Genomic DNA, 27,775 nt, shown 5'->3' with positions numbered 1-27,775 from the left:
CAATACCCAGTCCAGAGATAAGTCCACATTGTTTAGCTCTATGTGCATATTGTTAAAAGAAAGAAACTCATATTATTTAAATCATCTCAGAAATAGTATAAACTAGCCACCGATATATATATATTAGACATATAACTATTATTCAGGTAGATCTTGCTTCTATAATTGTATTGAGAAACAAAAATAAATATAGATACGATCTTGCCATCCCTCCACAAGCATTTTAATTATGAATTTATGAGCATGCTATCTTATTAGTGACTGCAACGTTGAGATCTATAGGACCTCTATAAATGATGCCAAGGGCACTAGCCTTACAAGTTACCTCTTAAAAAGGGCACTTCTTTCACATATAGCATCAAAAGAAATTAATGACATCCAAAAGCAATAGGACCACCTACCTAATTGTTACATAACATAAGGACTGTAATTGCACTAGATTACGCTTTCAACCCTATGTAACAATGGTCCAATATCAAAAAAGAAGGAAGAAAAAAGAAGAGATATCTTTGGATCTTCTAATTTTAGCCAAATTTATCAATAAAAATGTTGCTTTTTTAGGATCGGTGTGTAGTATTTTTGATTAAATTTAAGACTAATACGACAATTCTAGTTTGATAAATAGAATGAGAGGGAGAGTAGGGCGGTGGCCCTATACTTGGTTATAGTGGATAATATCGTAGAGAAATTGAGGTATTAAGCCAAAGGACTTAGGAAAAATATAGTAGATAGAGTGCAGCATATATAGAATCCCAATTACAAAAGCCTTCGGTCATCATGCAGCTGTGTTGTTAGGCTAGAGATGGCGAGTAAATCTTTGCCCAAATCCACAATATAGTGGGCACTGGGCACAAGTCATACTTCCTCTATTGCCACCTACTACCAACTCTACCGTGACCATTGGTAGCTGAGACACGAGATGAGGAAGGTGACAACGTGGGAGGAGACAGCAACACTGAAGTCGACGATGCCAACAATGAGGATACTAGTAGTTGCGGCAGCAACGACAGTAGCGATGGCCTGGGAGGAGAGAAAAGGAAAGCGAGGAAGAGAAAATAGAGAAAATAAAGAGAAGAGATTGGATGAGAGGAAAAGGAGGGGAAGAAGGCGAAGAAAGAATGGAATAAAGAAGACTTCTCGTGAAATACGAGGAAAAACCTCTCCCATCCTCCTCAGCCAAAGTGGATATGAGAGGAGAGGAGAGGAGAGGAGAGGAGAGGAGAGGAGAGGAGAAGAAAGAGGAAGGAGGCCATCGACCATGATGGAGAAGCTCACTTGGTAGAAGAGATGGAAAAGAAGAGAAATCCTAGCAGAGAGCTAAAACCGACGCTCTTCAATTTGTTGATAAGAAGTGAGGGAAAAACATGCCCTAAATTCATTCCTAGTAAGTTATCATAATTTATTAATATTTAATCAAAATAAGTAATTATGATAATTAATAATAACATGCCGTATATAAGAACTAGAACTGAGTCAATATCAGAAAAGTTAGGTAATTTTAGGGAATTAATGGACTTAAACAAACAAAAAATCCTACCTCCACATCAAACTAAACACAGTCCAAATGTAAAGAAAATGGATAAATTGGTTCTAACGAATGGATTCAATTTTCTCTTGGGAAGGATCCGAATCCGACTTCGCTTGCCCTTAATTAATTAATTAATTAATTAATTAAATCACACAGCATTAATAAGTAACCTGCAGCTTGGAGCTTAACGGCGTCCAACCAATCTCCAGCTCGCTGCAGCTGGCAGCGCGTACAAGGCTGGGAGCCACCCAATAGAAAACTTGCTTAGCAAATTTATAAATCAGACCCCGCATTTTGTATCGTTCGTACCCTACTCTTTTGGATATTACCGTTCGAGCCCTTTTGGTTCCGACCTCTGAGTGGATCCGAGAAATGTGCCCAATAATAATACACACAAAATGACGGGTGCGATCTGTAAATTTTTCTGCAGTCCGACAAATATCCAGAGTTTAGAAAGAAGAAAAAGGAAAAGAAAAGGTTGACAGCCAATCATGACCTGCCAAGCCATCACTTTTGCAGGGGAAAAAAAATAATATATTTTATTTTAATACAGAAAAGAAATAATATATTTTGAAATGAGACAAATTCCTTTTTTTTTTTTTCTTCTCACCAATCATTCCATGAATGCTTTCTGGTTCATTTATATCTACTGTTCATTGTTTGCCATCCAACATATTGTCTCCATATGACAAGACCTTCCATTTACAATGCTCAAAATGATACCACCAAATATTCATATAATTCAGTATTAAGAAGTAAACTCAAACAAGGAGAGAACTTATCATACACTGTTTGATCCTCCCACTCAACTTTGATTTTTAATTTTCAAAGAAAAAAGAGATTATTTTAATCTAAGTACCATGGCTAAAAATTCATTCAAAACTCAGATAAATAATTTATATTAGCAAGTCCATCAGCAGCTCAGTTGACTTTCCAGCAGTATACACAAAGAGGATTTTACAATTCAAAAACAACTCTTATCTCTGAATTCTTTTACATGTCTGTAGTTTGAACCATCTGAATCAATTTTTCCTAGGTTTGAGTTACATCCTTAGAAAGACTGCTATCTTTGAGAACTTTTATGGTACTTGATGCATGACCAACCTAGATAAGAGAGATGAAGTCATGAAGATAACAAGATCACCAATATTTTACTAGTCCATAAACTTCATATATTCCATCCATCTCTCTCTCCCTATTCATTTTTTTTTCCCTTTCTATCTCTCTACTTTAATTCCACCTATACACAACTCATGTGCACTAACTTCCCAAATAAATATTCAACTGTTCCACCAAACCAAAGCAATTAGTTTAAAGCATTTGGGGATATGCCCCACAACATGCTGGATGATCACATATACTCGAGTTATTTACTATTCTAAATCTGCACAACAAATAATGTACCCCTTTTGAGTTCACCAACTTATTTATAAAATGCTTCTAATATACTAAAATGCCATCTAAGATAATTTGAACACATATACAAAGAAGTTAGTAATTTTATTTAACAAAGATTGCTTTCTCTGTGAACAATTTTGGGTATGTGTAGATAGGAAAGCATTACTATATATACAAATTGCTGAATGGATCAGCGACTTCAATAGCAATCCTTTGATTTTCTATAGGTATCAAAACTAGAGTTAGCAACTTCTATTGAACAAAATGAACAAAAGGATTGGTGAAATAGATTTTTAACTCACCAATCTAGGCACAATGTTTGGTGTGCATATTTAAAGCTATGTCTATGGGGATTAGAAGCCACCTAGTCTCCTAAATAGATTTGTAACTCAGGCATAATGTTTGATGTGAAGATTTAGAATGGTTAAAAACTCCATTTACTCTCCCATTCCTTCTTGTTTTTTTTTTCTTCTCTTAATCTTTCTACAAGCTGTAATTTCTTTTCCTCCTCTAACCTTTTACTTTGACGTATGAATCAAGGAAGACTCTAACCAAACCCTCTCTTAGATCTTGACCCAACCTAAATAACTCACGTCTACTAACCCCACCAAACTTATTATAACTAACAATAATTAAAGCATTCACTGTTCCCGCGTTAGACACCATAAAAATTCATAAATGGAATAAAAGTATCCTCAAGCCAAACAAATCCAACACTCTATGCTTAAAAATAACCACATTTCCTGCATAAAATCAGAAATCAAAAGATACCCATCAAAAAATAATCCTAAGAAAATTAAGCTCACAAAGAATTTGTCAAAATTAACTCAGACCCATCACACAAAAAAAATCCTACTAATTAACATAGAAAGCATGAGTCTGTCCCAAATTTATACAACATTAACTTTTACCACCAGTTGTTATAGATTTGGCACAAACCAACAAATGGAACCTCTTTTCTACCTCTAGGGCAGAAATGTAGACAAAAGAAGAGATGCCCAGATGGGGAAAGAGGGCGAACAGATAGAGAGAGCACAAGCTAAACTCAGATGCATCACAAAAATCCAATCTTTTTAACATAATAATCATAGATTTGTCTCAAATTTATACAACAACAACAAAGAACACCATCAGTTCTTATTAATTTTAACAAAGACCAACAATAACATCATCGCATACACAATAAATCTTAATCTTAATCTTAATATTTCTCTTTCTAAAGTAAAAAAAGGAACATTTTTTTTTTCCTTCCTCTAAGATCCAGATAGGAATGAAAGAGGAGATACCGACATCGCGAGATCTCAGCGCCGGCACCTGGTGATAGAGGAGCAGCCACGGGAGTAGGGGTTTGCTTGGCCTCCAGGGCGGCAGTTGTAGTACGAGGCGCCACGCCGCGAGCACGGGACGCTGTCGCGGCGGAGCGCCGCGTAGCTGATGTAACCCGACGAGGCCAGGATACGGCGGCTCACCTCCGAGCTCAGGTCGAACTCCTCCCCGGCGAGGCACTCGGCGATTGAACCGCGGCAGGCCGACCTCTCCGGGATCCAGCTCAGCTCTCCGCCGCCAGCGCCTGCCCGGACGCCGGAGACGAAGAGGAGGAGGAGGGCGAAGGCTGCGGCTACTACTCTCCCCATTTGGCTAGGTTTCTCTTCTCTTTGCAGGCAAGGTGTTTGCCTTTATATCTCACTGGCTTTTTTCCCCTTCTCTCTCTATCTCTAATCTCTCTCACTAGTTTTTGTGGCTGTTTAATTAAGAGAGAGAGAGAGAGGGAGGAGATTATAAGAAGAGATAGGAGAAGGGGAGAAAGAATTGGGGTTGGAGTTGGGAATAAATTACGAGAAGACCATTTGACTTGCAGAAGAGAGAGTGGGGTTCATTACAATTCCCCGTAAAACGCGGTGTAATAGATAAAAATATCATCTTCTTGGGAAATTTAACAAAAAAATACTATATTTTATTTTATTATTATTTACACCTTATCATATAAATATTTAGCATTTAACCCCTCATTTTACTTTTAATGCTTTAAAAATATCCTGCTATTAGTTTTTTTTAACTGACAATTACTGTATTAAATTAATTATATATATATATATATAAAATAACCATAATATTCTTGAGTTATTTTTTAGCTAAAGGTAAAATAAAAGGAAACCAAATATTGAGGCCTAACGAGGAGGTATTTTCGTTTTTAAAAATAATTACACTGAGGTCCCTTAAACTATTACCATTTTTAACATTTCTCTCCTAATTTCTTTTTGTGATACATAGACTGTCTGAACTATTGAACTATTGCCATAAATTTTAAAGCTTAAAAAGACCAAGATACCCCTATAAGAAGGTAGGGGTATTTTAGTAAACTAATTTTCTCTTCTTTTTTAAAATATAATGATAAATAAATCATCTAGCTACACAAATGACTTGCTCGTTTTATGAATAGAAAAAAAATCTAAAGAAATAAATATTTAAAATATTTTTAATAGTTCAAAGGATTCATATATCACATAAAAGGTTCATCATATGTACGATAAAAATAATAATAATTCAGAGAGTTTAAATATAATAAACCCAATAATAAAATAATAAAATTAACTTAGTAGGATGTGTCCCATAATAAACACAAAATATTAGAATTAATTTTTTTTTTTTGCTATTATAAATTTCACAAGCTACTTTAAACTATATGCCAATATATGATAGTGGGTTTACTCAATGTCATGGGCTATCAATTGATTCATACCATATATCAAGGGAAAGAGAATGAAATGGTCCACTTGATTTATGGGATTAATTTGGATGATCAACTTAATCATACCATATATATATATATATATATATAGATATATATATTAAAATTTACAGTAGTGTGTAAGTTTATATGTACCACTAAAACTCCACTCATAATTGAGTAGTCTTAGTTCATTATTTATTTGAGTATTGCACGTCTCTTGTTGCCAAACTAATAGTCAAACTGTTCCAGAAAAATAAATGTTCAAAACAGGACAAAATAAGTTTGACTATAAATTAGGGTCAATAAGACTAGAATTTATTATGAAAGGAAAATTTAGATTATATCCTGCTAGGATTATTCGTGGATGGCACGAATTTTGGCGTCCATCCAATAATTTTGATCGCTAAAATAAAATTATTTGATAAGTTTTTCTTTCTTTTTTTATAATAAAAATCCAACATATTAAGATTTCGTAGAGCAAATAAATGCATGCAATATTCCCATTCCACCGTACAATGTGCGCGAAAATTAAAGCATCCACTCTTTCCTTGTTAATGAAGATAGGATTAGTTCCATTCTTCCCTTGTTAATTAAGATAGGATTTATTCTTTTATTAATCTATCTACTTCCATAGAAAATATTAATTAGAAGTAATTACAAATTCACACTTAAGACACATAAATAATCCAAATCATCAGCAACTATTTTTTTTTTTCTATTAGGAATTAAAACCCAAACTAGTTAACCATTATCTTCTAAAATAATTATCCTGTGAGAGACAAATTTTCATATTAGTTGCATGATTCGTTCAACCGGAAAGTGATTTATATAGACAGAATTTTTAGAGTATTTGAAATTGTTATATATGTAAGAGATTTGGTCAGTAGTTTTTAAACATATAATTTCATATTTAAGTTTCGAAATAAATTATATGCATAAAAAAATTAGGGGTGATTTGCATGAAAAACCTTCGTAGTTATAGTATCCATAATTTTTAACTGTGTACTCGCTCAAAATTGAAAGCGTACAGTTTGTATATTATATGCGAATAATTTACGTAGCTTTTTTGTATTACAATTGGAACGTACTCTTTGCATAGTCTTTGTGTAGAATTTTACGAGGCGATAATAATTTTTTACTTTATTAGCGCTAAATGAGTAAAAAGATTCTTATTATTCCAAAATTTAAAAAACCAAAACTATTGATATAAAAATACATAGTCAAGAAACCCCCCATCTAATAAAATAATCCATTACGTCGCCGACTTCTGGGTCCCATTAAAGGGAACGGTTGTAAGAAGTCGGTGGCGTTTCCGCGTCCTTGGTATTCTCTCTACACTCCTCCTAGCTGTCCTTCATTACCCCCACTACTCCTTCCAGCTTTTAATTCCTTTCTTCCAACCCAACAAAAGAAGAAGAAGGAAGAAGCCGCCATCGTTTAAACTCCTCTAACCCTCATGTGAAATGACGGATCTGCCCCTCATCCACTTCTCTGTCGTCTACTCACCAAACAAACCATACTTGGGGACCAAACTACCTTGCCTGAATAATGGCAGCAAGGTGTCAAAGTGCTAACAAGTCCCTGTCCTCTGTCCTCAGGTGGCAACTCACATTTTCTTTTTTCTTTAAAAAAAAACACTAAATATCATTCAAGTTAGTTTTGTAAAGTAAAAAGTGAATCATTGTCTCGAATAGTGATTTTACTAAAAGAAATTGCTCTACGAGAAAATAACTGGAGTTAGCTTAAAAAGATCAAATTTAAAATAAAATACACTTTCAATCTTCTCCTATCTCAGATTAGGAGTCTCAAATTAAAGACTAACAAAATTCAAACAACAGTGAGTTAGGTGACCCTCAGAACAATTTGATGGAAATATGCAATCTTCATTACATAGTAGAGATCAGGAGAAGAGTAATAATAAATCTGTGGATAAGCAGCCAATGTTGAACTGCTGATGCACTGCAGTTCCCATTACCAATTGTACCCACTAATTATGAGCCAGAAAAAAACCACATAGTGAAAGTTGCAATATGGAAACATGATCCTTTGCAATGTTCTTGAATTCATTTGTATTGGATATTTTAGTTTGAGAACTTTGCAAAATGTGTTTGCAAAGCATTAGTAGCAAGAACAACAATCATATATGTAGCTGCAACCCTTTCTTCTGAAGTACAAACTTTCTACAGAAGAGGAAAATTGAATTATATGGTTCCCCTGCAGAGTGATGAAAAACTATTAAAAGAGAACAAGATGACACAACTTGGGAACTCATCTTGTGGTTCTAAAGTGCGTACAACTCATCTCTCTAATTTGCTAAGGAGAGCTTCCAATGGTGGCAACTCTTTGACAATCTGGCTCCAATCAGGCATACCCTGCACAAAGGAAAAGGGAGAGTTTCCCGTTCATTTTTATTCTTATATTCCTTTTCTCTTCCTGGCACCACCCATTAATATTTAACAAAGCATTAGAGCATCAAGCCTTAAAGATAACATACATATAGATAGATAGACAATTTCAACTGTGGGCTATTAGTTATTACACCTTAGTTCTCTTGTTGTTAGTACGTCTGTGGGCTATTAGTTATTACACCTTAGTTCTCTTGTTGTTAGTACGTCGAAGATTGCAAGATTCATTTTAAACCACAGGGTTGCAAATTTTGAAGGATAAAGAAAAGAGATCCTTCACTTGGACCAGTCAGGTTCATGGAAGTAGCTCTTTCTTACATTCTTATATAAAGAAAATAGTCAAAAGAGATTGTCAGAATCTAGAACAAAATGCATGTTTTGTACCAAGGACTCTTTTAGTTTCCTAAACAACACAGTGCCTTCTATCATTGGTTGGGACTTTCAATAACTTAGGATGAATAATAAGTCATAGCTCATGCTAAGTAATCAACTATGCTGTTCTCTGACAGCGCCAGAACACTATGTATTTTAAATTCTGAAGGTGTCAAAAGACAAAAACCTAGGTCACCTGACACTCCTGGCTCCCACTCTTGATGGAATTCACTTGTCTCATCATAATTACTTTCAAGTTTCTCATTGCCTTTTTGTATCTTAGTTACCTGAAGATGTTCCCTTTTAATCATCTGCAAGGTAATGCATTAACTGATAAGAAACATCTGCAGCATTGCTTGTCCTAAAACATCGATAAACGAAAAAGATTAGAAGATATCCAAGCTTCAAATCAGGCACAGTAAAGTGGGTCAACAACCTCTTCCATTCCATTCTCTGGCTTACCATCTTTATTTTTTCAACATTACACATCCTACCCCATTCTATTTTGCTCCAAACTTATACTATCATTATACGAACAACAAGAATCCAGAAGATATTATTCCTGATAAAACCAGCAATTCATGCTCACTGGCATTAATTTTAGGAATCAATTTGCATATAGAAAAACTGAAGGTGATTTAGAAGTCCAGATAATCAAATAGAGCTGATCAAAATAAATACTGTAGAGCGATATTACCTTTCCTGATCTTCTGACACGTCCATCTAGACGCAGAATTATGTATACGTCCTCACCAGGATTAACGCCTTCAGATTTCTGTTGATCATATATCCACCTGAAGAATCAGGAAAAGGTATAGACAAATATTTAGATGTTTTAACAAGTAATAACAACCACAAAAATGACAACAACAAGAATGACAGAGAATCTTAAGAAATAAACTAAGCAAAGGACGTCCATAAATATGTCAAATGATAGAAAGGTTACATTGTCACTTAGTTAGCAAATTGATCCATGTAAAGGATAAATGATCAGTGTAGTTTTGGTACAGTGTAGACTCTGGTCCTCAAAAACCAGATAATGCAACATTAGTTACAAGATTTTGAACTGCACAGACTATAAGTGCAATTCTACTATCCCATTATTAGTTTCCTTGGTAAAAGTGCATCAAATGGATTTTTGAGCCATTGGACACAAAGAAAGGCACAAAGATACCACTGGTGAATGGTGGTTAATATCTACACAGTCTTGCCACAAGTCTTGTATGCCAAAATCAATCGAACAATAGCAATAGCAATATCAGTGAATAATGTATATCAATTCAATCTACTAAAAGGAAAAAGAATAACCACACCTCAAGGTGCCAATTGCCAACTTGTTGCTGCTATAGTTCCATGACAAATAAAATTTTAAGGTTTATGGTGTGCTTGAAAAGTAAGTTCAGCTACAGAGGTTTTAAATGGCCAATTGGACCTTGTTTTCATGATCATGGACATCAAAACCTGTAATACATGCTTTAATTTGCATCTTTTATCTACAGAATTAGATGAGATTGATGTGTGGTTGTGATTCAATCAGAATCCAGTCAATAAGGATCTTTGTTTCTAGTTAATTGCTAATTTAGTGATAATTCACATCTTAAATATTTGAGTCAAAAGGGCCCTCTTTTAATGAAGATAAAGAAGAAAACAAAGAATATAAGCGCCGTCACTTTTCAATTTTCAGATACATTTCTGGGGACAGTCTGCAAACTGTCTCTACAGTCAATTGTCTGCAATTTGAATTTGAGACTGAAGAAAATATATAGGAGTTTCTCTTCTTATTACAAGTTCACTCTTCCCTCTCTATTCTCTTTCCATCTCCCTCTTTTTCCTATTTCCTTATCTTTTCTCCATATTCTACTACACTACATCGATGCCATTCTCTTATTCATAGTTGCAAATGGGAGACTGCCATTGTTTCAGAAAAAGCATTGATGTAGGTTGCATCAATTCCTTCAATAGTCAATCAGCAATTTGTTCTTCTGTAATTACACAAACTCTGTGTGCTCAATTGATTTAATTTTCTTTCTAAAAGAAATCTCGCATATCAGGGGAAGAAGCGTAGGATCCAAAGCTGTTAGTATCTGCCCGAAAGCATCTTAAATGGTAAACAAACTTATTAATTTGTATGAACCATATGTAATTGATCAGGCACTAGATGAAAGCTATCAAGAATAAGGGAGCATACTGAAAAGAAGATAACCCCTTATTATGTAAAGATGTAAACCAACTTGATATAATCACATATGAAATAAGAAGCAACTCGAAACAAAAGATTCAAGAACACCACCTTTCCCATTCATCAGGAGAAATAATCTCAGCCCTGAACCGAACCTCAGCTTTCAAGCGTGATTTTGCTGTGACAGACTGTGCTCGCTGCTCGAAATCCTCCTATTTAGAGCAAAAAAAGTAGATGATAGCATCAGAAGGCTTAAAATTTCTCGATAAGTCCCATCAGTACTACAAAGCAGGAAATCTCTATGCAGGGCTTGTAGCCAATAAAGTCCAATCTGTATTGAAGTTAGAGGACCATAAAAACAAATATTTTTTTAAAGGCTCAATATCTCAATTGAAAATTCAAACATAAACCACTTTTAGATGAAGCATAATTTTGAAGTAAGCAATAGCAGTTTCAAGAAACTCACAACTATGTAGACTTGTAGAGAAATGGTAGTATCTGCATACAAGGAAACTAGGAAAGCAAGAAATGTTTTAATAAATCTTAAAGGTCATCCCAGGGCCAGGAAAGACATTATCATAAGCATCATGAAAGACGAACAGAAAGAGGATTGCAGATAGTGAAGACAGAACTGAAGTCTAAAAAGTTAAAGAGGGGAAAAGAGATGAGAAATGGTTGGAAAATTATAAGCTAGTAGGTTTCATGCATCCAATGTATGAGCTCCACATGAGAAAGGGGATGAGGAGTCACAGCAGTCTCAATTATAAGATCCTGTAGCACTGACATTGCTCAGAGAAAATGTAAAACATAGAATAGGTACATATGTAGATATTAAACATCCAAAGAGGATTATCCCTAAAGATTGGATTCATAGGAAAAACAAATATCTTTGGATGTGAGAGAATAAAAAAATTATCATTTTCCATTTCCAAATAAAGATGAGAAATGTCAGTTTGAATAACAAAAAACACATACACATTGACATTTTCTTCTTGACCCACTCCTTTTAGTAAGGAACTAAAAAGATTACATAGTCTTATGACTAAAGGCAGTTAATGGTTTGGAGTTTCACCCGAGATGGAAAAGTAATAGTCGAAACTCAATAAAAGCTAAAGCCAGAACTATGAAGATTTCTAAATGACATTTATTTTGGACCACAATAAACTAAAACCATTATATTCGGCCAAAAATATCATTTTTTCTAGAAGTGAAAAAATCAAAACCAACTGAAACCAAAACTTTGAACCAATTTAAAGCATGCCACCAAAAAGAAGTGAGAACTAGATAGTATTTTGTTACCCTTGTATGAAACTTCAAATTTTGCTTTTCTGAGTACAATAATGAGTTGAAACATAAGTCTAATATAGTCTCCTTTAGTTCAAATGCATATGACATCTAGTGTGTGAAAACAAATGAATAGTTTAAGTAGGGGATATGTGACACCACCACTGCTATTTCAAGGCTTAAAAGATTCATAATTCAAGATGCCTTGTATTAGTAAGCATGTACAAAAGATCTAGCATAAACTAAATGAGAAGAGCAGTATAACAGTAATATAGTGGATCAGAGCATGGAACTTCATGGACAAAAAAATACCAAATTTCACAAATAAACTAATTTCAAGATATTAAACACTTTGTATTGATGAACCTAAAAGCAAATAGTTTTTTTTTGTTCTGATAGCAAAATTAAAAATTATTAATAAAAACAAAATAAGTGAAGTTATAGATTATAGCTAACTGCCCTCCTGTCCTACAGTTTGCACCACGATCAATAGATTTAAGCTGGAAACATTATCACATACATTTCATCTGAAGCAAATGGACTTGATCAATCCTCTTCTCAGAAGACAAGCTGCTGACTACTAATTTGACCATGCCAATATTCAAAAACAACTCTATACTGAAAAACACAATTTTCTTCAATTTATGCTCTAGAAGATATGAGTTGATCAATGCTGTCCTCAGAAGACAAGCTGCTGACTACTAATTTGATCAGATTAATTTTCAAAACAGCTCTCTACTGTAAAAGACAATTTCCTTCAATATATGCACTAGAAGATACGAGTCCAACCCCAATAGAAGGGAGAGATGCAGCAGCTTTTGCAGGAAGACCAAAACCCTTTTTCTCAATAGAAGCTTTTCTGTTGGCACCAAATATAACAGGAATCAGAAGAACACCTCGTTTAACAAGCTCAGTTCGGAATCTCTCAGCCTTTTCAATTGCTCTAGTCACTGTTTCCTTGGTCCCTGCCAGAATAACCTAAAATATTGCTCAAAACAGAACTCGTACATGGAAATTTAATAAATCTTAGCAAAAGATTATAAGAACCAATACCATTATATATACTATAACTGCTAACATGATTGAAAAACTAAACATCAAAGTCTGGAAAATGAATATATCTAACTTGTTTCAAGTCTAATAAGCAGATAACTATATAAATGGAAAAATAGAAATGATACTAACTGGTCTAGCAGTATCTCGGAGTTGCACGAGTTCAACAACTCGATTGGTTGAAAGGCGCAAAGGCAATCTTGAAAGAGTTTCATTACGTAAAATCTGGGCAAGCTGCTCCTCTTCTTTCTTATTGTCCCAGATAAACAATGCCACAAGAACAATGATGCCTGCAGAGTGCTGATTCAAAATCTTAATCAATTAGAGAAATGAATATGCAGTACTAGATGAGCTTACAATAAAAAATTTGACGTCTCAAAAAGAATTTCATCTCAAGGATCTGTACATAGTGACTTAATCATATATTATCTGTAATAGATAAAGCTATAATCAGGTAACATAACTGAAGCATCTTCTGGAATGGCAGGCAAAGAAAGAATACATGATTGATAGATTGTATATGTAATGCATGCCAGCTTAACATTTTTAGAGTACAGTTCCAAACGACACCAAAAATGGTAAAACAATTTCAGGTGACTACTATATTCATACTGATACCAAATATTTTCTACATCATAAAAACCTAAATAGCTCCACTGTAGAACAGGAAAAGTAACAATTTACAAGCATAGAGCGCACCATCAGTATATATTTAAAGAATAATAGAAGAAATTTTACTGTTTCAATCACTTCAGAAGTACAGACTAAAAGTTACAAGAATATTTAAACATGGCTTTTGCATTTTCTTAATAATTGTGAGCTTTAGTCTGCAAAACCAGGATAATGCATAGCCTGTATCAGCAACAAAGGAGGCATCTGACTTGTTAACTCAACTAAATTTGAAAAATTGAGGTCACCAAAGAAAACTAGAAAAGCATGCTGAAACAATTAAATAAGTGATATTCTGTCAAAAGTTCTATTGCCAATGTGTGAGGATATCATAGAACAACAAAACCATGAAGCAATTACAAAAGAATTATCCTGTCAAGATTATTACTGCCAGTTCATGAAGATATTTTAAAACAGTAACCTACGTAACTAAATATACCAATTAGTTATTCCAATAGCAAAAATATCTTTTACCTCCAATGTTGATGGCAGCATTACTGGCAGTCTCCCTTATACCAGGAGCACCATCACCACCTTCAATTGCACGTATAAGTCTGGGAACAGTAAAGAATGTTGAAATTCCTGCTGCAGCAGAAAATGCCACGTAAAAGAATCTTCTAACACCACGAAATGGTGCTTGAACTTCACTAATGAGTTTGAGATCTCTCCGAAAACCATAGCCTATATCTTCACCACCTATTCTAGCCTGCAAATCAGAAATATTTACATTAAACTTTACACTAAGGCCAGAATTAATTTCAATTCTGAACTGTAAACTGACCAGAATGTGACAGTACTGACCTCTTCTTGCAATTCCTTAAATTCTGGCAAAGCTCTGAATGAGGCTAAGTCAGGATCATTCAGTATGGTACTGAATTTGAGATTGTATTCTCGCAAAGCTGTTCGCAAACATTCAGCAACTTTCTTTCCTTCCCCTCTGCCTCAAGAAGATATAATAGAATAAAAACTCTCAAAGTGTAACAGAAGAGCATTTAATAGTTATAGACATAAAAGCTATGCAAGCCACCAATAATACAATATAAAGAACTATCTTACCTTCAAAAAAGAGAAAGGAAATAATGAAAGTAATTCTACACTACCACATTCTTTAATAGTAAATCACTCCACATTAAGAAGCTAACCTCCACTAAACAACAGTCTACTTCTAAACCAACCATCTAAGCCCTCATGTCATGCTACTTTGGGCTTCTATAAATAAAAACCCAATCTATGTGTTATGAGAACAGAAATTAAAGAAGTTTGAGATTTAATATTTCGTTCTTCTATCTCCATCTCTTAGTTTTGAAGCTTCATTGTTCTCTTGTCTAGTTCTTCTTCTTTTGCTTTCTATTTTTGATATATGCTGTGGGAAAATAAATCCTCTTTTTTCACATTGTAGCATCCCAAATGCATCAAGTCTTGATTTACGGTCTCTGTTTCCGTCAAAATCTCCATTGTTAATCTGATTCAGTTATAAAATCATATGAAATATTGAGGGGGGAAGGATTATGCATTGATTTGACACCTTGGGAGGTTCATATAGACAATTTAAGCAGTGAATACAGATATTAGATGTACATGACATAGAAAGCCAGCCAATATGTGATGCGCACTTTTCTGGACCCATCTCGCAGAGTTCTCTGCTACCACTGTAATATGGAACTAAAGGGCCATAGTAAATCTCTTGGTTAGCTTTTGGGGACAAGCAAGATAGAAAGAGAAACTAGGACACACAAGTGAGGGTCAATGTGTCTCAAAATCAGCATGAACTTGTCCATTGGCATCTACTTTCTTTCTCTTATTCTGACTCCTAAAGGCTGCTTAGAGAAGATTATGCCTAGTAGGTTTCTTCTGCATATAGGTAGAGTGACAGTACTTGGAGAGCTCAAACTTGATATTGCTTTAGTTCTTCCATCTGTATTTTGGTCTTCAATAATCTTGTTTTCTTCCTCTTCTCTATTCGTTTCTCTCTTATCTCTCACCACTTTGTAAGTCTGTAGTTTTAGTTGTATACAAATAAAAGCACTGTTTCTCTCTATCTGTACCATTCAATATGCCAAATCAATCAAATCTTGATTTACAATCCCCTTTAACTCAGATGGTCTCCAAAGTTGATCAACTTTGAATCTCAACATATTACCAATGTACCTCATCATAGTCACCAAAAACTTACTAGTCTAACTGCCATTTGCAATTCAAGAGGAACTTGACTTGTGAGATTCAACCATCTTATAATACATCAGACTCCAAAGGCATTCTCACCTGTATGCATGGCAGCAAGCTTTGTTATACAGTGCTGCCTGTGCTTCCACAGGATTTGGATTCAAAGAAAGCGCATGTTCAAACTGCATGAGAGCATCCTTCACCTATCAAATATGCAAACAGCAACAATGTCAATTGTAGAAATAGTTCATGAACTTTATATTTGTCTATGCACGCTCTCATCCATATTATCATACATGAGTTTAATATATGCAAGGGATGTTTGTTAAAAGAAATGAAAGTCAGCAAAAGAAATTGAATGTGCAAATCTGAAAAAAAAATAACACTATATCAAGGTTCTCTTATGTTATTTGCATCCATCACAAAAATTTCTAAGCTTGCACATATGAAACAAGATACTCTCCCATAAGGCTATAAACCTTTCACTTTTCTTCCAGCTTGTGCCTATTGTTTGTCCCAATACTTCTCTGTTTTCTCAAACTGTTATTTATTCCACAATCACTTTAATGGACTTAAGCTAACACAGTTGAATCTTAAATTGATGTCTTTGCATTTACTGTTGTAAACATTTTTTTGGACGACAATTTATTCAAAATTATCAGTTGATTGCAGACATCATTGTTCATCTCCTACATCAGATTTCTAATTAAGTTCCCCATAAAATTTAGTCATGTCAATGAGATTGAAGCTTCATTATTCTAAATGAATAATTCTTTTTTAAATTTGTCAACACTTATTCTTCTTATTCAACACGAAAGTAACATTCTTCATAATTATAAATTACTGTTCTGCCCTCTTAAAAGCTATTGGACCACAAGTACACAAATTCTAACATCAACATTAGTTGCCCCCGTGAATAGGCTCATCTATGTATTGCAAGCCACCCACACTTGCCTTGCTTCTCTCAATTAGTTGCTACAAGAAATTCGTGGAGGTATTTTCTACCCTCCAAAGGATTGAAAACAAATCCTAACCTCTCTTTGAGATGACACATCTTCTGTCAATAGTTATTTGTCATTAATTTGAACTCCACAAAACAAGCATTGACTATATCACTAAATGCTACTACACCTATCCAAATAAGAGAAGAGAAATTCAAGCAAGTAGTTGACACTCAGTTCTTTTTCAATCAAAGAAAGAAATCCTATTCCAAGTTTAAGTTCCTTCAGTAAAGGTCAATAAACTTTCTATTTCATCAGAATATGTTCTCAAAGAATATCATGAGATGCTCTCCATCTATGAGCCATTCGGAGTGTTCCTCCTTTTGTGTGGAAGTAACTCAGACTATAAAGTGTGAATTGTGTAATAAAACTATCCTTGAATATACAACATACTCATACTTACAATAACAAGTACTTAATTCGAACAATAACATTCAATTTGGCTCCATTTAGTATCATAATATCATTATGGACTAACATTTCAACTTATTATCTTATCACAACCAACAATATAATTATATAAATATTATACCAACTTCCAGTCATCTAATGGGCAAAGTCTTAAAAAAACAGAAGAACTAGAGTCGATTTCTATTTAGAATAATAAAATTACCATCTCAACGTATCATATCACCATAACTAACACCATAAACCTTATCATCAAATTTGCATCTCACTGTTTATTCGTAAAAGAGCTAATCTTTCTCAAAGCTCTGAACCAAATGAAGCGTGGGATCTTACCCTTCCCTTGGAGAAGAGGGAGAGGCCCAAGTTAACGCAAGATTCAGCGGTTTTCAGGGCGTCCTCCGATGAGGGAGACGGGGATGGAGATGGTGGAGGGGAAGAAGAGGAAGAAGAAGAGGAGACCACGAAGACGAAGCGACCCCTTTGGGGACTGAGATGGGTCTTGCAAGAAGACCATATCCTAGGGTTTGGACTACACGGGAAATGGAGCTGGAGAGCGAGAGACGCCATGACCAGAGAGAGAGAGAGAGAGAGAGAGAGAAAAGCTAACACGAAGATAGCGGGAGGCGCTTATCTCTTCTGTTATCCGGAAGAATTGAGCAAAGAGGGGCCTTTGACCAAACTAGCCCTCTCTCAAACTTTATTTATCAAAATTAACCACACCCAAATTTAATACTAAATTTGGGTGTGGTTAATTTTCAAGATTAAATGCTCATATTTTCAGTTAAATTATTTTAATTTTTTTATTATTATCACATATGAAACATAGATCAGCGACCTTATACCAGAACAATATGCTTAGTGCTTTATTTTTTAGATAAAATATTAGTAAATATTTAATATTTTACCGACTGTTACAGAGAAATAAATTATTTTTAGTATTAAGTTTAGGGGTGGAGCCTATTTTAGTAAATAATATTTAGGAGAGGGATAGTTTAGTGAAAGAAAAAATCAAGCAAGGAGTACATACGCACTTGAGCAGTGGAGCCGAAACCACGAAGCCGCCCGAAATCCATATCCATGGCTAAGATCATCGACGGGAAAGCCATCGCCCAAACCATAAGGAACGAGATCGCCGATGAGGTCCGCTCCCTCTCCGACAGCTACAACAAGGTTCGGCGCCGAGGACCCACCTCCCATCCCTTCCCAATTCCTTCAGCTGATCGATTCTTCCATGTGATTATGGTCGGTTTCTCTAATGAGTATTTGGTTAATCCAGGTCCCAGGTCTCGCGGTGGTGATCGTGGGGACGCGGAAGGACTCCCAGAGCTACGTGAGGATGAAGCGCAAGGCCTGCGCTGAGGTGGGTATCCGGTCGTTCGATGTGGATCTCCCTGAGGACATCTCGGAGAACGAGCTCATCGACCAAGTTCATAAATTGAATGCGGATCTTGATGTCCATGGTTTGTACTTACGCCCTTCCCTGTGATTTCGTTTGTTTGGATGTTGTTAGTTAGCTTATGATGTTGGAAAAGATGAATTGCGATCTTTTTTGTTGTCAGAGAAGTTTAGATGAGATGAAAGTTGGCATCTTGCTAGATCTTTATGTGCCTTCTTGCTTGTTTACTCCTGTTGGTTTAAATTTGGTTGCGGAAGATAGCAGTTTTAATTGTCGAGAGGCATTTGGAAAAGAAGTTGATTTACAGTTGGTAATACTAAGCTTCCATTTTTGTGTTCATTATGGGAATCCATTAAGATGTGAAATGCTAATTTGCTGCTGATCTAGATTCCTTTTCATTTCTTAGTCTCCAGGCACGTGTGAAGTATACCATATGAAGAGGGTACTTTCTTTGGGAGCTCTGGTAGTTTACATCTTAGTTTCTTCAGTTTCCAGGCATTAAGTGAGAGACAGTGCTTATATATACACCTGTGAAGTCAATGATGATTAAGGACAGTAACAAGAAGATTTTGAAATGAGACCTAATGGATATACCATCTTAGGGTTCCTGTGATCAATCGAAGTCTGCAGTTTATTTGGCATGTACTTGTTTCTTCTGGGGTTAGGCACTTGTCTGATGAGTCAATTTATGATGAAATACTTCATTGGTATTAATCAATCTTCACTTCCTCTATGTTTGTTGTTTCTGTAAATTAGATAGTTGATTTGGCAAGATGTTACACATGTTTTTGTTCATATCTCTGGTTTTTTTAATCCAGATTTTGTGATGTTCCACATTAATAAGTGGTTTCTTTTGGTTCTAAGTGGACAGATTTGGTCAGCAGGGTCTGAACCAAATGTATTCATATTTTTGGGTGTTATGCTAGTGCTTCTTTCAGAAAATATTGCTCTGAGTTAAATGACTCCATGTCATCTGTGAATTGCTTATGAGCATGAGGCCGCCCTCTGTTTTCGATAATTACTTCGAATTGGCTCCTTCAAGGGATTGAAACTCGTCAACATTGGCAGACTTGATATACAGTACATGGACTTGTTTGGAGAATCAATATAATATACGCCATGTGCCATGGCACGCTGTATACCTGCTCATTGTTGGCAAAATAGCATGCTATAGCAAGGAATTCCAGGAGCTATTCCAACTTCATTATTTAAATTTGTTTTAATTTGCAGTTCTTCATTTTGTAAGTTTGAGTCCAACGATGGGTAGCTTCATTTCTGTAGGTTCTACAGTTGTAGGTTCCGAGATTTATAGGAAAACTTTATTCATCAAAAGGTCCTACTTCCTAGCTCGCTCAAGATTGAAATCTTAATAAATTTGTTCTTTCTTATTAACCAGTTCCGTTATTGTATTAAAAGCATGGAGCTTTCTTTCTTGTTCTCTTGGAGTGTATGAAATCAGGAAACTTGGATTTTCAGACCCTGATGGCAAACCATATGATCATAATTGTTCTAGGCAATATCCTCTTTTTCATTTCTATTGTTTTCTCAAGTTGCCTTTTAGGGTGTTTTCTTTACGAGAGTTCTTTTCCTCTTAGATTAAGCTCATTTTGTGAAGAAAAGAAAGTAATGCTAGATTTCTATATCGTAAGAAAATTATCAAGGAGCCAAAACCAGCTTTCTTTACGAACGAGAGGTTTATGCTTCATCTCACTGAGATTCAGGCTAAAGTAAAGATTCCAGTGCTACCTCTAGCTGCAAATATGATGGATCGATTTGCAAATAGAAAAAAAAAAAGAACCAAATATTGCCGTAATGTAGGTTAATACAATCCTCCCTTTAATAAAAGCTAATTGTAACCACTACTTGGACATCCATAGATTGCCAGAGCCAATGCTGGTTCTTGTAACATTTTTGTATATCATAGATCTAATTATCTAATACTTTCTCTTCCTTGTTTTTCTCTCTGGTTACTATTGTCTAATTTTCCTTAGCTAATCCAATCTGCAGTGAAGATTATATAACCTAAAAGATTTCCTCATTTGTACTGTTGGATAAAATGTTGTTGACTCAAAAGAATAATGTGCTTCAATATCAGGTATACTGGTTCAACTTCCCTTACCAAAACATATAAATGAAGAGAAAGTCTTAAGTGAGATCAGCATTGATAAAGATGTCGACGGATTTCATCCACTGAATATAGGCAAGCTTGCAATGAAAGGCAGAGAACCTCTCTTCCTGCCCTGCACACCAAAGGTATACTGTTTAAAGGAGAAACCTTTCTTTCCATTTATAAAGCTTTTCAAATCTAACTGAATATAGAGCTTGGACTTGATGCTTTCAACCCATATTTGGATTTAATATGAGTGTATCCTTACAGGGATGTCTTGAACTTCTTTCACGAAGCGGAATAAGTGTAAAAGGAAAGAGGGCAGTTGTAGTTGGCCGCAGCAATATCGTTGGGTTACCTGTGGCCTTGCTTCTTCTGAAAGCAGATGCAACTGTAACAATTGTTCATTCCCATACTCAAGACTCTGAAAGCATTATTAGGGAAGCTGACATAGTCATTGCTGCAGCTGGACAAGCCATGATGGTATGTAATTTTGTTAATTTATACTTATGCGGGCAGTAATTTTATTATGATCTTGATATCGGGTTACGTACTGGGTACATTTTGTATATTTTAAGTGCATTGATGATGGTTTTCTTTGGCAGTTTCTATTTCTGAAGCCAAGTCAGCTTTAGAAGTTTGCCAAAATTCTTTTTTCTGAAACCCAGGTGGGTGATTCTCTTTTGGTGTTAATATTAATATGATCCTCATGTCCTTTTCAGATCAAGGGAGACTGGATTAAACCAGGTGCAGCAGTTATTGATGTGGGGACAAATTCTGTTGATGATCCAAGTAAGAAAGTAGGTTATAGACTTGTTGGGGATGTGGATTTTCAAGAAGCAAGCAAGGTGGCTGGATGGCTGACCCCAGTTCCTGGAGGTGTCGGTCCAATGACTGTTGCAATGCTACTCAAAAACACCCTGGATGCTGCTAAACGAAAAATACCACAGTGAAAGACATGTTCTGCTTCCATCAAGCTGCACTGTTGTTGTATTTTGGTAGGGAATAAAAAGTCTTATTTACTCAGAGAGTGGCTTCTGAAACTCTTATCTCTCTACCATCAATTTATGTTTTACTTGAGATGTACACCGTTTTAGATCTGAACAATAAAAGGTTATTGCATTGTTTTGTCCAATAAAAGGCTGTTTTAACATTTTCATAGTTCTCAGCGCAAACTTACTTTCGGACACAGGCGCAGAAGTTGTGTGTACAAGGACAACCTTTTAATATTTCCTACCTGGAGGCAGAAGTTACCGTCAAAATGGCATGCCACATGGTGATGTTGAGAGAGTGAAATTTTCTTTCTCCTGAATGAGAAGTTTCAGAGCAAAGAAGCAAATTTGTCTTCAGTTTTTGTGTCTTTGATAATACTACGTTCACATGCATTGTAGAATAACTATTTGGTTTACAGGTCCAATAAATTGTGTCTCAAAGTGTCAATTAAGAGCCATATGCTGTATTTTAACATCCAGTTACATTGAGTGGATGTCAAAACACAGTTTTAAAACCTTCTATAAGGGAAGAGTGTTTATGTTTTTGTTACTATAGTTTGGAGAAAATATTGATGAATATTTTCCTGCTGCTGTTGATTTCATATTATCTGTTGCTTCTACAAATATAACATCTTGAAATACATCAATCCAAAAAAGGCCCATTTCTGGTTATTCTTATCACCAACACATCCGAGGCTTTTTACACTATTACTTTGAAGCATTATGGATTTTATAACAGACGTAGCAAGTCCTTCAATTATGTACCATTCTTTTGCTCCTCTGAGTTTCTGTTATAATCTACCTTTTGCTTAAGTCAGAATTCATCACATAATTTATTCTTAACCAAGCACTTGTCTTGATTGCCTGTGCTTTTCAATTCATCATTCCAATCCTACTACTGAAGTAGGGAGGATTACTCTCGCGTTAAACTGGTGATCTAAAAATATGGTATGTATTATACCACAAAAGGAACAGATAGATGAAGAGGTTGGTACTGCTACTCCCAAGGCAAATCTGTGTTTCAACAACCTGAAATGAAGTTTGGATAAGACTCAGGCTTGTTCCAGATTTTTGATAGCACATCAAAAACTTCTGTTTCTCTCAAATTTACAAGAATGTCTCATTTTCATCATAAAGAGAGTCCAAAGAAGGCCTCTATCAAATTGATTTCAAGAAAGATAAAACGTGAGCACACTGGAAAAGAGTAGGGAAGAAGAGAAGCCACAACAGTTGCCCGTACTTGCAAATTCCTACGGCAGCTTCTATCGGGATTAATCCTGTACCGTTTCTCCTCATAACATGTTATAAAGTTTTAAAAGATGCATCTTAGAGAAGAAAAAAATAATAATGTTGAAGTCCTTTTGCTGCGCAACCGTATGAAAGATGAGCATTTTACTGCTTCTATATAAAGCAACTGAGCCATCTCGCAAATGAGACTCAATAATGTGAAATCATTCCGTAGACAATAGCAAATAAAAAGCTAGGCCCAAATTCCTGGCAGGTATCGGTTTCTCTTAAAACAAAGATTGCTATAACAAATTTCAAAGAGCAGAAGGATACATCATGAAGCCGAGGCTGTAGCAGCAGCCAAGCGCTTCCTGGCCTCCTCGATGATGCTAAGCTTGATACCCTTGCCTTTTGGAAGAGATACCCAAGGTTTCGTCCCCTTGCCAATGGTGAAGACATTGCCAAGTCGGGTTGCAAACTCATGACCAGTAGAATCCTGAACGTGAATGGTCTCAAAACTTCCCTTATGCTTTTCTCTGTTCTTGATTATACCTACACGGCCAGTGTTCCTTCCACCAGTTACCATGACAACATTACCAACATCAAACTTGATGAAGTCCACAATCTTGTTGGTCTCTAAATCAATCTTGATGGTATCATTTGCTTTGATAAGAGGGTCCGGGTAGCGAATTGTACGACCGTCATAGGTATTTAGGTAAGGAATGCCCTTCTGACCAAACTGGACAGACCGGACCTTGCAGAGCTTAAACTGCAGAAAAGCATAACAGAATTCAAAAAAAAAAAAATGCAAACCCAGCTTCAGAAGGATTAACTGTCATGAGATGATGCCTTTCTATACAAACATGCCCCATTTGCTGCAATTGTACATAATGGAAAAAAGAAGATGATATATGTTTGCAAACACTGGTATTCATACAGACCAAACACACCATTCCTTCCTTCTGGTCTATTTCACTTCTAAGAAATAAAGTTAGAAAGAAAATTGAAGAACAATGAAAACTAAGGCTCTTGGGATCAGCTAATATTCTTTCATTAAAAATAGGGGAATTTATCTGAACTCAATTATGACAATTGGAAGTATATTCTGATGGAGATCAACAAGGGAACATGATAAACCTAACAAGCAGAAGTCTTTACAATGTTCAACAGAAAGTTATATTATACCTTCGCTTCTTCATCCCTTACAGAATGCAGTCGGAAGCGACCCTTAGTGTCATAGAGGAGTCGGAAGTTCTCATTTGTTTTGGGTATTGAAACAACATCTGCATAATAGAATATAAAAGATTAAAAACAAGGTTAAGAAAGTTTGTGAGTTAAAAATACCATTTAAGGCATAGTGAAAGAAAGGATTTCCCATTTCACAATGAACTTTGTGTATTCATTGTTACACAACTTCATGTATTCATTGTTACACCATGCCTCTTCACTATTTTTAATTTGACAACTGTAATTTCTTATTATATCTCCAAAGAAAACCATTATAGGGTGTTCTTTGACATTAATACAAAAATGCAGGCACAAACTTAGAGCATTTTCTGTTATTTGCTGAAAAACACAAGGGTCGAATTAAGGATGATGAAAAGGCAGTGTAAACTGCAATAAGCACAGATAGCAAGGTGCAAAATGAAAAAGCCCAAGAAAAGCACGTGTACCTTCAGATGTTTATACCAACTTTTGGACCAAGAATAAGTAAGCGTACATACAAGCATGAAAAACATACCCATAAAGCCAGCTGGATAGGTCTTATCAGTTCTGACTTTGCCATCAACCATTACATGGCGTTGCATCAAAATTGCAATGACCTCACGGTATGTAAGAGCATACTTCAATTTATTCCTCAATATAAGAATCAAAGGCAAGCATTCTCTGGCTTTATGGGGACCAGAAGATGGCTTGGGAGCCTATGAGATAGCAAGTTTCACAGATTTAGATGATAGAACGAGAAAAAGAACTGAGGTAAAAAAAGAAATTATAGCCACTACAGTAGATGTTTGAACTCACAAAGGCGCCACCAAGTTTGTCTAACATCCAATGCTTTGGAGCATTGAGCCTCTTCAGATGCTTCTTCAATCCCCTTGCCTAAGTTAAAGGATCAAAAGATATCAAACTATATGATATTTATTTCTTCCCCATATGGAATCAAATATAGAGAACATTCTACAAGAAGAACTAACAATAAGGTTGGACTGCCAAAGTCACAAAGAAATTGCATGCATGAAGATCTTGTAGATAGCTAAAGTTAGGCAAAGTTATGGACCAATCCATCAATATACAAAACGCACAGGAAGGACACTGATGCATTTGTGCCCTTAAGTACATAAATAATACCTAAAAGAACATTTCAAGAAAAAAGAAAATAGTAAACAGCAAAGAAAAAGTAGTACTTGAATTGCAAAATTAGCTCCTTGAGAGTTGACTGGAGGTGAAAAATGCACACATACGCACGATAAACAAGAAGGCTTATTCCTCTATTCTATTTACCCAGAATTAGTTTCCAGCCATGCATAATATTATACTTTTCACCGATATTATGTTAGTTACAAAGAAAAAAAAAATGTGCTTCTCCACGTGCATCTAGTCAATGTGCTGAGAAATGACAATCAATTCCATCCGTTGGCAAAGTCCACACTAGGGACTACTGAAGCATACCAAAACATCAATCTTCCAAGAAGACAACAAATTTTCAGAGTTGATAAATCACATTTTGTTTTTTTATTTCACAAGTTTTAAAACCTATAACAGTTCACAGAATGTACTGGCTGTCACTTGAGGTATAGAATTAGCCTCACAGAAATCTAGATTAATAAATGGTTTCCTTGGAGTCCTTTGAATTTGCAATTGATGAAGCAGAAATGTTGATAAAGTGTAAGACTTTCATTCAGAAATTTTTCAACAAAATTAACTACAGATAAGTAATTAATATCTGATTCCTTGGGAAAGACAAAATGTTGTTGTTGAATTGGGTCAAGTCTAACTAAAGAAGGAATCTGAGATCTAGTAGACGAGATCGAAATGGAGAGGGACTTGCAAACTTGTTTCATTTCCACACGGCTTTGCAATCACTTCATAATTAAGTGGCCATATAATAAGTTGTGTCAAAAGAATTGGATATCGAAAAAGATGCAAGATTTTTTATTTTTCAGTGAAGAGAATTGATATGATGTCCTTGTGCTTACCAATAGGCATCAAGAAAGTTCAAAAACCAACAATTCTTATTTCTTATAGGACCAATGCATTTTATTATTGATCGTTTTAATCTTCTAAAGAAGCTGCAAAGAATAACCCCATGATCCATAATAAGATCAACTAAGAAATCCAATTTAATCCGCTGTATTACTGGAATATGATCCCAATCTTGCAAACAAGCCAGCAATATACACAAAATGTCATACAATAATAAACCTTGATCAGAAAACATCAATGAATGAACTAAATGAAACTTGGAACCATCATGAAGATGGTGAAGAATTATATTGCTATACAAGACAAAATTATCGGTCCCAGTGAGGTTTATGCTAAGCAAGAGAATATTTCTTGACAAAATCTCCAGCTGCTTATACTGAGCTTTCTAAATAAAGCCAGTACCATTTCAAACCAAACAACAATTCAGTAGTTCCAATATATTGTCTCCAAATATTTCAACATTTGTTAATTTTTGTCCAAAGGATAAACAGTCAAGTGGCTGCACATTAACATACTTCTGCAAGAATGTAACCTTTTTTTCACATTACATGTCACCAAACAACAGAAATTCAATCTCAAGGTTGTTGGATTGTCTGCACACGGTGCTAGACACCTAAAAGGCACCAAATTGCTTGGGTGATAATTAGAGCCGCACCAAAAAAAAACGTTGTTAGTAGTAATCTCCACTATATTTAAGCAAATGAATGGTACAAGGAGTTTGTTCTCACGATAGCTAGCAGAATTAAAAGAAAGCTACTGACATGAAATTAGGTCGCAACATATATAAAAAAAACAAATTGGGTTGATAACCATCAAATCTATTCAAAAACAGAAAGGTTGGTTTGATAAGCACGTCCATGTGAGCGCATATGCATACCCTACGCCGTCCTACATAAGATTAACCCACATAGAACCTGCATACGACTTAACGGAGCCTTAGTATTATTTAGCTACATATACTGATAAACAACCACCAAAAAGCCCGTTTTACTACCTATCTTCCATGTTTCTTCTCAAGATCTTTTATTTCTCTCTTTTTTTTTTCCATACAAGCAACCAGTTGTGCAGATGCAACAAAGAGATGAATCATACGCATCGGCCACAACTACGAGATCGAAATCTTTAGAGAAAATCCATGAATGCAAACTTCGGACAAAAGAGTGTCATGCTAAAGAGCAACTGCTCCGACCCGAGAAGGAAGAAGGATCATAGGAAACGTTGCTACGAAATCATCATTGAGAAAGGAGTTGCGAATGTACCATTGCTGCAGATCGCGGCCTTCGGCTCTCCTCCTCCGCCGCCGCTCAATTCTCCACTTCGAGCCGCCGAGGAGAAGAGCGGGTAAGGATTCCGAGTTGAATATAAAGAATGGAGTCAGGGTTTTTGCTATTCAGGTAGCCATTTACCGTTTTAGCCCCGTAGCTTTGGGATCTATTGCACTTCTTTTTCCCTTAAGCGGACATGATCATCGGGCCAGGCCGGGCCGGGCCGGGTTTAGACTGGGCTAGAATAGTCTAGCCCGTTACCGCCCGTCGACCCGTGAGAGATCGGGCTAGCCAGTCGGGCCGGGCCGGCCCGACCCACCAATCATTCGGCCCAACCCACATTTTAGCTATTTTTAGATTTTTTTTACTATTAGCTTATTTTTTTAAAATATT

At 35.6% G+C, this 27,775-nt stretch overlaps 4 protein-coding genes across 7 annotated transcripts; 1 reads left to right on the top strand and 3 right to left on the bottom strand.

Moving 5' to 3' along the window:
- Positions 1-3,976: 3,976 nt before the first annotated feature.
- On the bottom strand, positions 3,977-4,687 carry LOC140799246 (rapid alkalinization factor-like). Its single transcript, XM_073153461.1, has one exon. It carries the CDS (start codon positions 4,558-4,560, stop codon positions 4,228-4,230), a length of 333 nt encoding a protein of 110 aa, XP_073009562.1. The 5' UTR covers positions 4,561-4,687; the 3' UTR covers positions 3,977-4,227.
- Positions 4,688-7,499: 2,812 nt separating this feature from the next.
- Positions 7,500-17,832, bottom strand: LOC140799375 (protein LOW PSII ACCUMULATION 1, chloroplastic). 4 transcript variants are annotated; one of them, XR_012110990.1, is made up of 11 exons: positions 17,525-17,832; positions 15,882-15,985; positions 14,421-14,556; positions 14,094-14,325; positions 13,083-13,240; positions 12,687-12,875; positions 10,725-10,825; positions 9,132-9,228; positions 8,631-8,745; positions 7,952-8,029; positions 7,697-7,871 (listed from the first exon to the last, which is right to left on the bottom strand). XR_012110990.1 is itself a non-coding variant. In XM_073153687.1 (11 exons), the coding sequence occupies exons 1-10, from the start codon at positions 17,756-17,758 to the stop codon at positions 7,955-7,957; spliced, it is 1,350 nt and encodes a 449-aa protein (XP_073009788.1). In that variant the 5' UTR covers positions 17,759-17,832; the 3' UTR covers positions 7,697-7,871; positions 7,952-7,954. The 4 variants fall into 4 exon arrangements, 3 of the variants coding, with proteins under 3 accessions (XP_073009789.1, XP_073009788.1, XP_073009790.1); XM_073153687.1 differs by having other exon boundaries at positions 8,722-8,745; XM_073153689.1 differs by lacking the exon at positions 8,631-8,745.
- A 326-nt stretch (positions 17,833-18,158) lies between these two features.
- On the top strand, positions 18,159-21,847 carry LOC140799122 (bifunctional protein FolD 2). Its single transcript, XM_073153273.1, has 5 exons — positions 18,159-18,361; positions 18,468-18,651; positions 20,683-20,840; positions 20,965-21,177; positions 21,417-21,847. Exons 1-5 carry the CDS (start codon positions 18,269-18,271, stop codon positions 21,645-21,647), a joined length of 879 nt encoding a protein of 292 aa, XP_073009374.1. The 5' UTR covers positions 18,159-18,268; the 3' UTR covers positions 21,648-21,847.
- A 1,214-nt stretch (positions 21,848-23,061) lies between these two features.
- LOC140799248 (small ribosomal subunit protein eS4-like) lies at positions 23,062-27,537 on the bottom strand. The gene is made up of 5 exons (XM_073153464.1): positions 27,377-27,537; positions 24,936-25,013; positions 24,655-24,835; positions 24,099-24,196; positions 23,062-23,682 (listed from the first exon to the last, which is right to left on the bottom strand). The coding sequence occupies exons 1-5, from the start codon at positions 27,377-27,379 to the stop codon at positions 23,248-23,250; spliced, it is 795 nt and encodes a 264-aa protein (XP_073009565.1). The 5' UTR covers positions 27,380-27,537; the 3' UTR covers positions 23,062-23,247.
- Between the last annotated feature and the right edge of the window lie 238 nt (positions 27,538-27,775).

The sequence above is a fragment of the Typha latifolia genome, chromosome 12, assembly GCF_019914945.1.
Source record: "Typha latifolia isolate L0001 chromosome 12, TyphaL0001v2, whole genome shotgun sequence".
Taxonomy (NCBI): domain Eukaryota; kingdom Viridiplantae; phylum Streptophyta; class Magnoliopsida; order Poales; family Typhaceae; genus Typha; species Typha latifolia.
This window is presented reverse-complemented; position numbering and strand designations above follow the sequence as displayed.